General features: G+C 46.2%; 1 protein-coding gene across 1 annotated transcript; it reads left to right on the top strand.

The window, feature by feature from the left end:
* Window positions 1-2,587: 2,587 nt before the first annotated feature.
* HTR5A (5-hydroxytryptamine receptor 5A) lies at window positions 2,588-13,462 on the top strand. Its single transcript, XM_059932557.1, has 2 exons — window positions 2,588-3,328; window positions 13,130-13,462. Exons 1-2 carry the CDS (start codon window positions 2,588-2,590, stop codon window positions 13,460-13,462), a joined length of 1,074 nt encoding a protein of 357 aa, XP_059788540.1.
* Window positions 13,463-13,983: the final 521 nt, after the last annotated feature.

The following is a 13,983-nucleotide window of genomic DNA, read 5'->3' as shown; positions in this document are numbered from 1 at the left end:
GTGTCTCTTTGTGTCCAATTTCCTCTTCCTGTAAGCACACCAGTCAGATTCAATTAGGGCCACTCAGCCTCATTTTAACTTAATCATCTCTTTAAAGGCCTTATTTCCAAATACAGTCACGTTCTGAGGTACTGGAGATTAGGACTTCAACACATGAGTTTTAAGAGAGAGGGGATACAGTTCAGCCTATAGGTGGTAAACAAGAAAATGTTTTCCTCAAAACTGGCATTTCAGAGGTGCTTTATGGCAGATGGGAGTTTTACACCTGTTTGCATTTTTTCAAGCTGAAAGTGTGACCATGCTTTAGGATTAAAAAGCTGAAATGCTCTGATTTTTCCTTTGTGTCTGTATAAGAAGATAAACCAGAATTTCTCAACAGAATTTGGTTCTTCTGGAAATACTCCATTGGATCTCTTCTTTGTTAGAACATTCCATTCAGTTCTTAAGTTTATGATCCTCTGATCTGCACACAGTATCCTCACTTATCCCCAGCCCGGTCCCTCATTGGACAGCTACTCATTCACTATCAGTACAGACAGCTGTGCCAGGCAGTGCTGGGGCGGGGGGGGGCATGGGATATAATTTCAAGCCCATGATGCCTTCCAAGATCTGCACTGAGAGACATCACCATCAAGGCCTGACTACCAGAAATGCAACTCATCCACTCCCCCTGGTCATGGGCCCCGGAAACGGAACGCAAAATTGTTCAGACCTTTTTTTTTTTTTTTTTCGAAAGAAGGGGATCAATCGTTCACATCTCATTCTAATTAGTTCTGTGACTCCAGAAAGGGGATGTGCTCTAAATGAGCACGTCTGCCCCCTGACTAGAGCCACACAGAGTAGCGGTGCACGAAGCAGCCACTGTCAGCGTTTGTGAGAGGCATGTGGTGAAGCAGCTCTGCGAACCATCTTTATTTAGTGAATAACATTCTCACCAGCACTTCCTAACAGTGTCCTCTCCTCTGGGGTCCAGCGGAGGAGCTTCTCTCTTCTCACCGCGGTCTCCTGATGCTTGTTTCACTCTGTTAGAAATGGAATCTTGTAACAAAACATTTTTCTCATGTTCAAAGAGCTAAAAAGCTTCCAACCATATTTGTGGCCAACCATTTGTAAATGCACAGGATTCCGTGACACCCACTGATGCACTTTTAAAAAAAGAAAGCTTAATGCCATCTTACTTTCCTTTCTGTCATCTCACTTTCCTGATTTTAATTTACTTTTTCTTGCTATATCATGTGTCTATTTGAAAATCACAACTTCTGGGTAGGAACTTATGATATTTTCTCAATTACTGTGGATATGTGTATGGTTATGTGAGTGTGTGGGGGGAAAGAGTTAAATGTGCCCCCTCTTTTTGCGAATGAGATGGAGCTTTCGTAACAACTTGTATCCAACTTTTCCCTTCGTAAGAAGCAAACGTGATAGAACTCACTGGAGACTGTGCACCTTCTCTATGACTCGGAGGAAATGGTTTAAACGTTCTAGCTCCAATACCTCAGCCACCTCTAGGACAGCAGCAACTGCTATCTTGCTTTTTCTCCTGGAAAGAAAACAACCCTTTAAGGGAAGAACCAGGTGTTGTGTAAGAACGCAATCATGCACTGAACTCATCCAGAGCAAAAAAGCCAGCGAAATCATCTTAGACCCTTAACTCGGAACACACGTAGCAAAGGTTAAGACCTGTGGAAAGCTAAGAACCCGCTCAAGGTACCCAGACCACCCCCAGAAGGACGTGGGCAGGCGGTGGCTAGAGGAACATTTCAAGGCAAGTTCTCTGGGAAACTTGTTCCCCGAGGGGAACGCATTTCGGGAGAAGCGGCAGCACCATGGACAGCAGCAAGCCTAGCGCGCCGGGGCGGGGACAGCCGGCAGCACCGGGGACAGCGCCAGCGCGGGCGCCGCCGGCTCCGGGCGTGAGGCGGCCTTACCAGCTGACGCCTTACGTAGGCTGGATCCCCAGCTCGATAAGACAGGTCTGGGCGGGCGCGCCAGCATCCGCTCTCCCGGGCCGGAGCCGCAGCCCCAGACGGGGCGGGGAAGGGGCGGGCGAAGAGCAGAAGGCCGGACCTAGAAAGCAGGTCCCTGCTCGGCTCCCCCAGCACGGGGCTGAGGTTGCAGCCCGCTGCCGCCGCGGGCGAGGGGCGGGCAGGGAGGCCGCGCGGCGAGATCCGCTGCTCTGACGCACCAGCCCGTCTCTCGGCGCCCACACGCTCCGGGGGCGCCCAGCTCCTCCTCCACTTGGGAGATGCCCGACTCCGGGCGACCAGACTGCTGTCTCCGCCGAGGCGAAGAGCCCCGCTCACGTGGCAGCTTAGACGGGCCCCGGCTGCGAGACCCAGCCCCTCGCCTCTGCTCTCCCGGCCCCTGAGGGCTCCAGACCTGCCGCCCTCCTCTCCTCTCCGCCACACCGTCTCCCACGGGGGCTCACTGGCAGGAGGTCGGCGCAAGTTCCACAGACACTCTCCAGAAACCCTGCCACTGGCCAGAGGTGACGAACATCCGGAGGGGCTTCCGACACAGTGCTCACCACACATCCTCCTGAGCGCGCCTTCTCCACGCGCCGGTGAGCCCGTCTCCTGACCCAGACATGGATCTGCCGGTGAACCTCACCTACTTCATCCTCTCCACCCCCGCCCCCCTGGAGACCAACCGCAGCTTCGACGCAGAAGACCCGCGCCCCAGCCTGCCCCTCCTCTCCGTCTTCGGCGTGCTTGTTCTCACCCTGCTGGGCTTCCTGGTGGCAGCGACGTTCGCCTGGAACCTGCTGGTGCTGGCGACCATCCTCCGCGTGCGCACGTTCCATCGTGTTCCACACAACCTGGTGGCATCCATGGCCATCTCGGACGTGCTGGTGGCTGCTCTGGTCATGCCGCTGAGCCTGGTGCACGAGCTGTCCGGGCGCCGCTGGCAGCTGGGCCGGCGGCTGTGCCAGCTTTGGATCGCATGCGACGTGCTCTGCTGCACGGCCAGCATCTGGAATGTGACGGCCATCGCGCTGGACCGCTACTGGTCCATCACCCGTCACCTGGAATACACGCTGCGCGCCCGCAAGCGCATCTCCAACGTAATGATCACGCTCACCTGGGCGCTCTCCGCTGTCATCTCCCTGGCCCCGCTGCTCTTCGGCTGGGGGGAGACCTACTCTGAGGGCAGCGAGGAGTGCCAGGTGAGCCGCGAGCCCTCCTACACCGTGTTCTCCACCGTGGGCGCCTTCTACCTGCCGCTCTGCGTGGTGCTCTTCGTGTACTGGAAGATCTACAAGGCGGCCAAGGTCCGCGTGGGCCCCCGGAAGGCCAAGAGCGTCTCCCCCGTATCCGAAGCTGTGGAGGTGGGTGTTAACGTGATCCTTAAAAATACTTGGCATGCATCTGCCCAGGCCTCATCCCCAGCACATCTCCCCACACATCCGTAGAAAGTGGGACTTCTTAGTATTTTGGCGGGGGCTGGAGGGGAAGGGAAGGAGGTAGACTGGGAGAGAGAATGAAAGCGTCACAGACTCTGCTCTGACTTGCTCAGATTCACGGAGCAGGTCATCTCTCATGGGTTCTTTCCCTATATATAAAACGAGGGATCTGGACTACATAATTCTACAGGGTCCCACTAGGCTTGAAAATTCTATGGATCTATAACATCCTTTAGGACGCCTGAGGAAGTTGGTGTCTGGGGCTGCACTAGAGAAAAGTGCAGCTTCCTGCACTGACAGTGGGGGGTGTTTGAGGAGGTGGGAAGGGAGGGACGGTCATCTGACTTGGCAGGAAGACTGCCATACATCAGGCAAAGCAGGGTAGTGTTTCAACCCAGTCTGTTTTTTTCTTTGCCAATTAATTTTGCGAAGTGTGGTGCCTCCTGGGTTACTGTCGTGCTCAGCACCCTCCTCTCCTCACGCAAGATTAAAGATGCTGTTTACACCTGTCTCAGAGCCTGCCCTGGTTATGTGCTCCCACTGCCTGTGGTGCTACTTTCTGGGCCTGTCCCCACCCCTGATCAGACTGTGCGTGCAGCTGAGGACCACTTGCTTGCCTCCCGGGACATGAGTAAAGCTGCAGGAGGAAATTAAAACGCTAAGGCAGACAATTCCCCAGCTCTTTACAAGTGGCATTTAAGGTACGGCAACTGCTACAGCACCCATGAGGGCTCTTTTCTCATCTTCTCTTCATCCACGCTTTCCTGCTTTTTGTTCACTCTTGGTAATCTGACCCTACGATTCAAGATTCAGGGACCACACGAGTTCACGTGAATCCGCCGGCTGTGCAGGCTGCCCACCCCCTACCGCACTCATTGCCAAGGGTGATCCCTTGGACCTGATTCACACGCGTAAGTTAGATCAGAATACTACGCAGCACCCATTGCTGTTACTGGTTCTGGGACAACAAAGCAAATTCAATCAAGCACCCTGAGCACATACTACAGGCTTGCTGCAAGGGGTCAAGGAATGACAAAGACATCATCTTTGCCTATGAAGAGTCTGGTCTAGTGAGACAGACATGCATTGTGAACACTGCAATATTATTGTGTTTTTCGAGAGTCAGTAGCTAATTCCAAGTATAACCAGTCAGTCAAGCTTAGAGGAACCAGAGGTGTAGGTAGGGGAGAAAGGGGAGGGCATCATTCTAGAAACAAGAAAGAAAAGGGGGTCAGAGGGCACCTGTCCTTTTATCTAGAACAAAAGTCTCACCCAAATTACCCTCCCCTACCCCAGGGAACATCTGGAATGTCTGGAGATGTTTTTGATTACCCCGACTTGGGGACAGGGTACTAACGGCATCTAGCGTGTAGAGAGCAGGGATGCTGCTAGACGTGGCACGACACACAGGACAGCCTGAACGACAAAGAACTCTTCAGACCAAAACGGTAATAGTGCCAAATACGGGAAACCCCGACCTATCAGATTTCTAACCTGGACAAAGAGTGCTGATGGGTAAGAGTGCCACCAAACTGCCCGGAGTGTCCATGTGTGTGTGAGCCCACCCCAATTCCAGGTCAGGAACAAGGGGGCTGGCTGCCCACCAAGGCCCTCCTTACACGGGTCCTCTTCTGCCAGGGCGCTTAGCCAGGTAAACACAATTTATGATGAATACCAAACAGCTTTACAAGGGAAAAGCAATTATACTTCTGTCTCAGAGGGCTTAGTGTGGAAGGAAGAGGGCTTTTCACTGCTCAGCTTTGGAGAGAGCAGAAGCAAAGCACTGTTTCATGTTCTTTCTCTGCCAGATAACTTGCAAAAATGGGTCCCTTGGCTTTGCAAAGCCTCTAGGTGATCCAGAGCTCTGCATAAAATGTGGTGCTGCCTCTGTCTTCATGTTACTGTGAAGGGTTAATTAAAAACCAGGCTTCCTGATTTCTCAGTGGTAGTAGGTGCCAACGTTTCTAAATACAGTTTTACCACCAACTAGCTATGTTACCTAGGGAAACACAACGCTTCTTCCCTGTTCTGTATCTTCAGAGTTTTATTCAAATACATACTGAAAGCCTAACCCTTGTCAGACACCAAGATGAAAACAGGAAACACAAGAGAGACAGGTCTTGCACCCTTGACAAAGTCTGATGGAACCACTACTAAAGAGCTGACATGAAGACAAAGCTGGATTTATGCCTTGCTAGTGTAAGGGACTGGGGGACTTTCGAGGTCTGAGTGGGTTGACATCATCTGTGTGAGCAGCTTTGTTTGCTGGGCGTTACTCCAGTGGGAGTTTATTGGAGTGAGTCCGTCCCTGGACGCCTGACTTTCAGAAGTGAGGGACTGGCACGGCTTGCAAGACCAAGTCCCCTGAGAGGAACTGCCCTTGACCGACAGAGTATGTTCAAGACTGGATCCAGGCTGCAGAACACTCAGACTCGCCCTAAGTTCAGTTCTCATCCCCCTGATCTTGGTCTTCATTTAGCCAAAGCTTCAAGAGAGACCATCAAGGACTGTCCAAATCTTCACCACTGTTGTTGGTTCTCCTTGAAGATGAAGTTTCATCTGTGGAGAGCTGATTGATGTTCAGACTGCACATCAATCAACATATCCGTCTGTCAGAACAGCGCTGTGCAGAAGCATTTAAAGCTCTGGACAACAGATACTGAATCACAGTTAACCAATCAGTAGAAAATGTTGGCTGGTTTCAGTTAGCAATGGAGATTTACTACATATGGTAACATAAGATTCAAAGGCTTAATATAAGTTCTGAAGATGTGCTGACACTAGTTTAATTGATGCCTGTAATTTCTCTGAGGCAAGGAGGCAAAGCCTTGATTACTGAATTAAGGGGTGGGCTTCAATAGGCAATAGTTCTTAGATAGGTGTCATGTGGTTGAATTAATCCACCTGGAGTATGGCCCAGCATTTTCACATTGGTACAAAAAGGCACATTCATGATAACGTAGGAAGGATCAATCTGGACTCTCATGCATTCTGGTCTAATTAATCTTTCTGTCTGTGGTGTCTTTTGTCCATAAGGACTCTAGGATCATTGTTATTTCTTCAGTAATGTCTTGAATTATATACAGTGTACACATTTTCATGTACAGACCAGCTATAATCTGATAATGTGTAAGGACAGCAGTACATTTTATCTGGAAGCAGGTTCTACTTATTAAATTTGCAGTTGTGTTACAGAAACTAAAGTATTCTGATAATGATCCTGAAATATCAGTTACAAGTTGGCACACAGGATTGTTAAAGATTTTCATTGCTTGAATTTTTGTATTAACTAAGGTTTACTTTCCCTTAAGCCCTTTAAATCGCCACACCATAAATTTGTCTCTCATGATCTTATTTCAGCATCTGTACAACCAATCATTTTTTTAAAGAATTTTTTTCTCTGTTTTCAATTTTTTAAAACTTATTACAAGTTGAGTGGCATGTTTCCTTTTCAGATAACTTTAAAATTTTAGGCTGAAGGATCTATTGTTTTATAATTGTGGGGATAATGGTAGTTATGGTGACACCCATATAAACAAGAAAGCTGTACTGTTGCACATCTGTAATTATAGGCAATTCCCCTTAGAAGTTTAGAAGGACAGGAAGTTGTTGGGTGATAATATCTCCCTTGGAGTGACTTCACTGGACAGATTTTAAATAGTTGTCATTTTGATTTTTAGCCAATAGGGGACATTGATTCTTTCAAGGATTCTTCTGCTGACAATATTTACAGGTGTTCTTGTCTAGGCTCCCAAATCTTTGAAAACAGAGGTGCTTTTGAATGTTTTATCTAGAGAGCCTTATCTTGTATTATTTACTTTCTAAGGATATCTGGAAATGTCTAGCCCCATATTGGATATTTTCTAAATTGGCAATTTCACATTTAAATTTATTTTTTCTTATTAAATTCCCTAATTCAGGTTTGAGCCCATTTACAGAAAGACAGGACAAGATTATACTTCAGCTGTGGGGTTTACAACAGAATACTGCTTGAAAGTTTTCTGAAGTCTATTTTCTATACTTAGTTTACAATTTTGAATCCTTATTTAATCTTCTCTTAAAAGAAAGTCTTCTGAAACTGCTTTAAGTATTTTATATTTTTATAATTTAAATTTCCACAGCTGGGTTATATAGCTCTTCTCTTTTCTATCCTTCTAGTTTTAAATATTTTTCCTCATCTGAGGGAGATTTTAATTAACTAGTTGCTGCTGATCTGTAGTCCAGGACAATAAGAATTTTGTTCAGTACTCTTAAAAAAGTCTAAATTCTACAGCAATTTTTTGCCCTTCTCCCTGAAGTTTAGAAAAATTCTTAATTATAGCCTGTATCTTAACTCTAGACCAAGGTTTTAATTGAAATTCTACAGATTTGCCTTCTTGTCTGGCAATTTTACAATGTGATTTTGTTTTTCCTGAGAAAATCCCTGAAGAAAGGATAGTTCATTTAGGAGGTCAGGTAAAGCTGAGTAGAAATATGGGAGATGTAGATGTGCAAGGTGGGGAGGTTTTGGAAAGCTACAAAATCTTTGAGACTAACTTAGAGTTAGAATTTTGTTTTAAGGTCTTAGCAGAACAACTAAAGAAGCTGACTCTCAACTGTTTAGTGTTTGTCTTCTAATTTTTCTAGAGTTGATCTTAAATATGTTAATTTATTGATTTTGACTTTCAGAAATTCCTCATTAAGTAAAAATATTTTCTTTCACATTTATCAAGAGAAGTGCAAGAATTAGCATTATAGCGCAATTTAAAATAGGAAATAGAAGTTCACAAAGGAGAAGGTTGCGACTTTGACTTAGACAAACCATGACACACAAGAAAAAGGCCACTACAGTTGGCCAGCAGTTTGTGCTTGTGAATGGTGTCTCAGATCCTTGACCAGAGGCCAAGAAGGGGCCATATGACCACCAATCCAATGAGCTGGAATACCAAATAGACAAGGTGACATTTTTTTTCATAAATTGACAAGATAGCGAGTGCCCTCACTTAAGTTTTGTGAAGAACCCAAAGCAAAGTTTGATCAATTGCTTTTTCACAAATTGGTCATAAGTCTAACAGTCCCCAAATCATTAGCCTTCAGATCTGCCTTGGAATGGATTAAAGTTTACCAAGCCAATGCCTTATAGAACAATCCTTTTTATATTCAACAGAAAAAAAAAGGTATTCAAGCACAAAAAACAAATGAACCTACGAAAACAAGGCTTTGCATATTTAGACAAACAACAGCGAAAACAAAGAAAACAACAATATAGTAAGTAGGTTATGGCATAAAAATTTTCACTAAATGGTATACCTCCAAGACAAGAGATCTAATAGCCTTACACAAAAATGTAAGTCAATTACCAAATGGTGCACCTCTCAAACAAAGGTCTAGTTACTTGATACAAAGACCTAAGCTGAATGATCTCATTCAAAGACACACTTGGTTACAAATCCTTGTATAACAAAATACACAGAGTGAGAAGAGCCCAGTGGAGCTGGCTGGACCTCAGCTCATTGAGACTGATGCACATCTGCAGATCCAAAGGCAACTGGAGTCTGGGGCACAGTGAATGCACCTGCAGTCCAAGAATCCTGTGGAGGATCCACAAAATGATCTCAGTGGACTCTCTAGAACGTCCAGGGATGATGCAACCACCACATAGTATCTGAAATAAAAATACTCCTTACTATAGTAAGAGAAAGCTACACTTGTCAGGCACCATCTGACACAGCAGAATGCCCATCATCTATGGGGACTGGGGACAGCATTGAGTTCAGGGACTGGAGGACATTCAGAGGAGCAGTTAGCTGACACCCCCAGAGTGGGGTTACTATGTGAGACTGCTGTTGGTTGACTGCAGCTCAGAGATGCACTTATTGGGGTGAGTCCTGCCCTAACTGGCTGACTTTCAGAAGTGAGGGCTGACACCAAATGGTTGGTTTGCAGGTGTATATTCACAGAGATGCATTGTCCTTGATCCACTGAAGGGGTTTAAACAAGTAGCAAGGCTCTTTGTTACCACAGCTACAGAATAGCTGGTCTTTTGCTCAGTTTGTGGGAATGTTCTTATTCTGCCCCTCGTGGAGCCCTCCTTAAATGGGTAAGATCATTTCTAGCTTGAACATCCTGACCCATCAGTACATCTTACATTGTGACAATGACCTGGTCTCACCTGCAAATCACCTTAAGCTGCACTTCCAAGGTAAGAGTCTTCACCCCTTAATTTCAATACCCACTACTGATGATAATCTATTGATTATCTGCGATATTAATAGGGAGGTGAAGCAGAATAGTTTGAGGAAATAAAAGAACATGCTAGATTTATGATTAACCAGTAAATAGTTATTTAACACATAACCATTTTGGAAGAATGAGAAGTCTAACTCATAGGTACATGTCCCCCCTCAAATTCACTTATTTGGAGATGTGAGGCTAATTGTTCACTTAGAAAATTTTTTCATGTGAATCTTAAATTGTGAGGTTTGTGCTTTAAATGATATAGCACTTCAAAGATAGATGGGAAAGGTGCAATTTGGCTTGAATGTTCACCTTTTTTTGCCCCATTACCTCTCTTTCTGTGAATCTACTAATGACCATGATGAGTAATTGACAGAGTAATCACTAGAGTCTATTCTCCAGACTTATTAAGTGCTTTATTGCAATCGTCGATGAGCAGAGAGCTAAGGAGTCTGGAAGTCAGAAAGCCATAGGGTGAGCAACCAAATCAACCACCTACCGACATCGGGAGCCTGAAGCTCCCCAACAGCAAAGCCCCTCCTCCCAGCGGAGCCTCTGCCGTCCCAGAAGAGCCACTTCAGACCAACGATACTCTCACCAAGTGAGCCGGTACTGAATGCCACACAAGAGAGGGACCCATAAAATGCTCAACATTTCCCGTCAAGGTCATAGAGTGTGCTTTTCTGAGAAACACGGAGTTCTCTAACCTATGAAAATGCCTTACTCGAAGCAAACCATAAAAACAATTTAGGAAAAAAAGTTTAACTTGAATTCAAAATAGAATTCTAAGAAGTGGGAGAAGACCCCATGGAACATTAAAAGAACTGTTAAAAAGGAATTTAGATTCTTTGCTGGAAAGGGACCCCACGAATGTGCTCCCAAACTGCTGTGCTAAGAACTCAGTGAAAAGGACCGTGGACAGAATGCCTGCGGGTCCTACTGACAGAGAGAAATCATCCTGAAGACAAGCTTAGGAATAAAGTAACTGGGAAGTCTTTAAGAGTACACTTATGCAACATTAGAACTATCACACAGTGGAAAATTCTTGTAGATACAATGAACGCATGCTAGGTTTGGGAACAGCTCATAAGAACCTGGGTACATTATACTGGAAGAATCCAGGATTTCATAGCACAACTGCCAAATACCCGCACAAGCAGGCCCACACTTAACGGCACTTAACATTCCCTTACGAGGACCATAATTTGAAGTGATGGGTTTCCATAAAACTGTCTTATAATACTTGGGCTACAGAAATATTCATATCCTACACTACACCTGGATAACAAACAACCCTGTGATCCTGTGTCTCTCGGACGAATGAGGAGGTACTGTGCTACATTCTGATACGGTAGCCCCTTTGGATACAGGTCAGGACTGTGTGTGAATGTACCAGCAGAGTCTCAAAAGAGGCAGACATTCTCAGTGTCAATCATTAGGAGAGAAGACGGCTCCTCAGAATGGAAACCTTGCAACTTTTTCCATTATGCAATAGCAAACTCCTACAAATAGAACATGTAGCACTGGGGGTGTATCTCACCCTTCGTAGAAGACTGGTCTTACACTGGTAGTCCAATCGTGGGGCTCATTGTGTCTTGCAACTAGAATTTGAGTATCTAAAGGACTAAGCATGGGCTTCTGGAGTCAATCTGAAAAGGCACTGATCACAGGTAAGGCAGACAGGGAGCGGGGATGGGAGGGGTGGAGAGATTCCCTAGAGTGTGTCATAGCTCAAAAGCCAGAATATCTAGTTATGTGTTGCTGTATTTATTTCTACTGTTACCCCAGGGCCTTTGAGTCTGGTTTAAATGTTCCGCTTTTACACCAGGTGTGCTGTAGAGAATTAACGGGTGGTCACGATGGCGTCACAACCCTGAGTGGCCAGTCTTACCAGTGAGAAGGTCTGAAAGGAAGGAGAATTTCTTAGGGATTTAGGAGTCAGGACCAGAATTATTCTTCCATTGCCATCTTTGGGAAATGGCTGCCTTGATGCCATTTTGCGATTGAGTTTTATTAAGGAAATTGGTAGTTTTCCCTGTTTTCTTTATGCTGAAAAATGAAACTAAAACTGTGTTTGCATTTCTATAAATTAACTCCCTGAAATGCATTCCCAGATATACACTAATAAATAAGAAAGGTAACTATGGTTCCATCCAGGGGTGAGACTGGGAGAGAGAAATTTTCACTTATTTTATGTGTGCTTTTAAGGGTTGCAGAAAAAGGAACTATTTGTTTCAATATTCACGATCTTCTGTTTAATTGTATAATGCTTGGGGTTTCACTGTTTTTCAAACAGATGACAGGAAGGCTATCACATAAATTTAATAAGTCATACATGAGCTAACATTCCCTTAACTATAGTGTTCCTACTTTCAGCTCAGTTATTCTATATGATAGGTAAGTTAGTTCCTCTTGACTCCAATTTATAGATGTAGCCATGAACTGGTTACATGGGTTAGATTAGAGACAGACCTTCTGACCTAGTCCGTTGCCTAAAAGGTTGTGTGCTGCTGGGGCGCGAGCTGGGTAATTCTCCTTTTCAAGCGTACGGGGGTCACAGAAGGCTGCAGTTGGGAAGAAGAGGATTTAATGTCAGGGTAGTCTCACCACTAGTGAATGACTGATCGACCCAGAAACTGTCCCACATTGTGACTGGAGCAACTAATTTGCTCACTTAGCAAATCAGCCCACTGCAATTTCCTTATATTTAGGGGGCCTCATCATCAGACACCCCTTATTCCAGTTCTCCAAAGATCTAAAAAATAGGGCTGGAATGGAGGAAAGAGCTTCCTTTCCCAGGAATTCCACCCCCTTAGAGAAGGCATGTGAAGCTGGAGAACGTAGTTCAGTGGGAACCTGCCTTCCAGAGGACTTGAGAGAACCTACGTGGAGGGACTCTGGGTTTAGAGTCTCTGTTTTGTATAAAAGTCGGGGGAGGGGGCGGAACAAAGAATAAACAAGGAGATAAACATCCTGGTGAGTGAACTGTCCCAAACAGTAGAATATGTTCTGGAAGCACAGCAGTAGGAACCTTATACCAGAAGAAAAGTTCTAGGAAATTCTAACTTTTTAGAGGGGATTCACAGAAACCCAGAAAGTTACAGATTTTGGAATACTGGGTCCTAAGTGTACAGGGTTTGATAAGGATTTAGCGGGCTTCTGACTACTCGTGTTCCGTGGTCATAAATTGTATATACTGCATGACCTGCTCATTTCTGTTGTTCCCTGTTGAACAGACAGCAACAGGGACTCCATCATCGTTGCACTATTGCAGACGTTCCTATTTTCCCTCCATTTCTAAGATGTAAGCAAACACCCAGCTCTGTCAGCACGTTTTCATAGCCGAGGGTGGTCCCCACATGCTGCCCGGTCCCTGCACCGGACAACTGAGGACTTTCTCTTGAAGTGGCTGTGCGGGACTCACGCCCACCCGTGTCTGGGTTCAGCCCACCCAGACCCAGCAGGCATGAAGAGGTGGCTCTTCCTGAAGCTTCTGCTTACCTTTTCCAGGTGAAGACCTCCGCTCGGCAACCCGAGATGGTGTTCACCGTCCGCCACGCCACCGTCACCTTCCAGACAGAAGGGGACACATGGCGAGAACAGAAGGAGCAGAGAGCCGCCCTAATGGTGGGTATCCTCATTGGGGTGTTTGTGCTCTGCTGGATCCCCTTCTTCACCACGGAGCTCATCAGCCCCCTGTGCTCCTGTGACATCCCCGCCACCTGGAAGAGTGTCTTCCTGTGGCTCGGCTACTCTAACTCTTTCTTCAACCCCCTGATCTACACGGCCTTCAACAAGAACTACAACAGCGCCTTCAAGAACTTCTTCTCCAGGCACCAGTGACTGCGAGGCCGGCACAGGCAGGAAGTCTCCCCGAGCTCCATCTCTTTCCCCATCCTCACCCGGCACCAGCTGGAAGAGACAAGCCTTCAGGTTCCCCAGGGTTGTCCTCGGAGCTGAGCACCTCACTTCTGCACTGCGGGCAGGAACGCGAGTCTCCACAGGCAGGACCGGGGACCCCGTTTATCCAGTTTACCTGCTATGCCCCACTCTGCACCTAACAGCCACGGACCTGGCCACGAAGTGCCCTTTCTCTACAAAACCCACTCCAGCACGGTTACTGTTCTCGTCCCAGGGAAGTCAAACCAGGCAGACGAGAGGCAGGAGATAAACCAGTATGGGCAGGTTGAGAACAGACAGGAAACAGTGAATAAGAAGTCACAATGGGCGCATCTGGGGAACAGGAAACCATAATTGCAAGTTTCCTGGAAGAGTCCCCATTTCGAATATTCCATCCTACAGTCCTAGGAAATATACCCTAATACTTACTGTGTGTGTCCCAATATTTGGCCACAAAAGATTGT

Source organism: Balaenoptera ricei, chromosome 9 (genome assembly GCF_028023285.1).
Source record: "Balaenoptera ricei isolate mBalRic1 chromosome 9, mBalRic1.hap2, whole genome shotgun sequence".
NCBI classification, from domain to species: Eukaryota; Metazoa; Chordata; class Mammalia; order Artiodactyla; family Balaenopteridae; genus Balaenoptera; species Balaenoptera ricei.
Note: the sequence above shows the minus strand (reverse complement) of the source record. Positions and strands in the feature narration are given on the sequence as shown.

Excerpts from the sequence above, each read along its gene's own strand:
- HTR5A (XM_059932557.1), top strand. The coding sequence starts at position 2,588 with ATGGATCTGCCGGTGAACCTCACCTACTTCATCCTCTCCACCCCCGCC. Across the intron at positions 3,329-13,129 it reads CCGTATCCGAAGCTGTGGAG|GTGAAGACCTCCGCTCGGCA; the intron begins GTGGGTGTTAAC and ends TACCTTTTCCAG.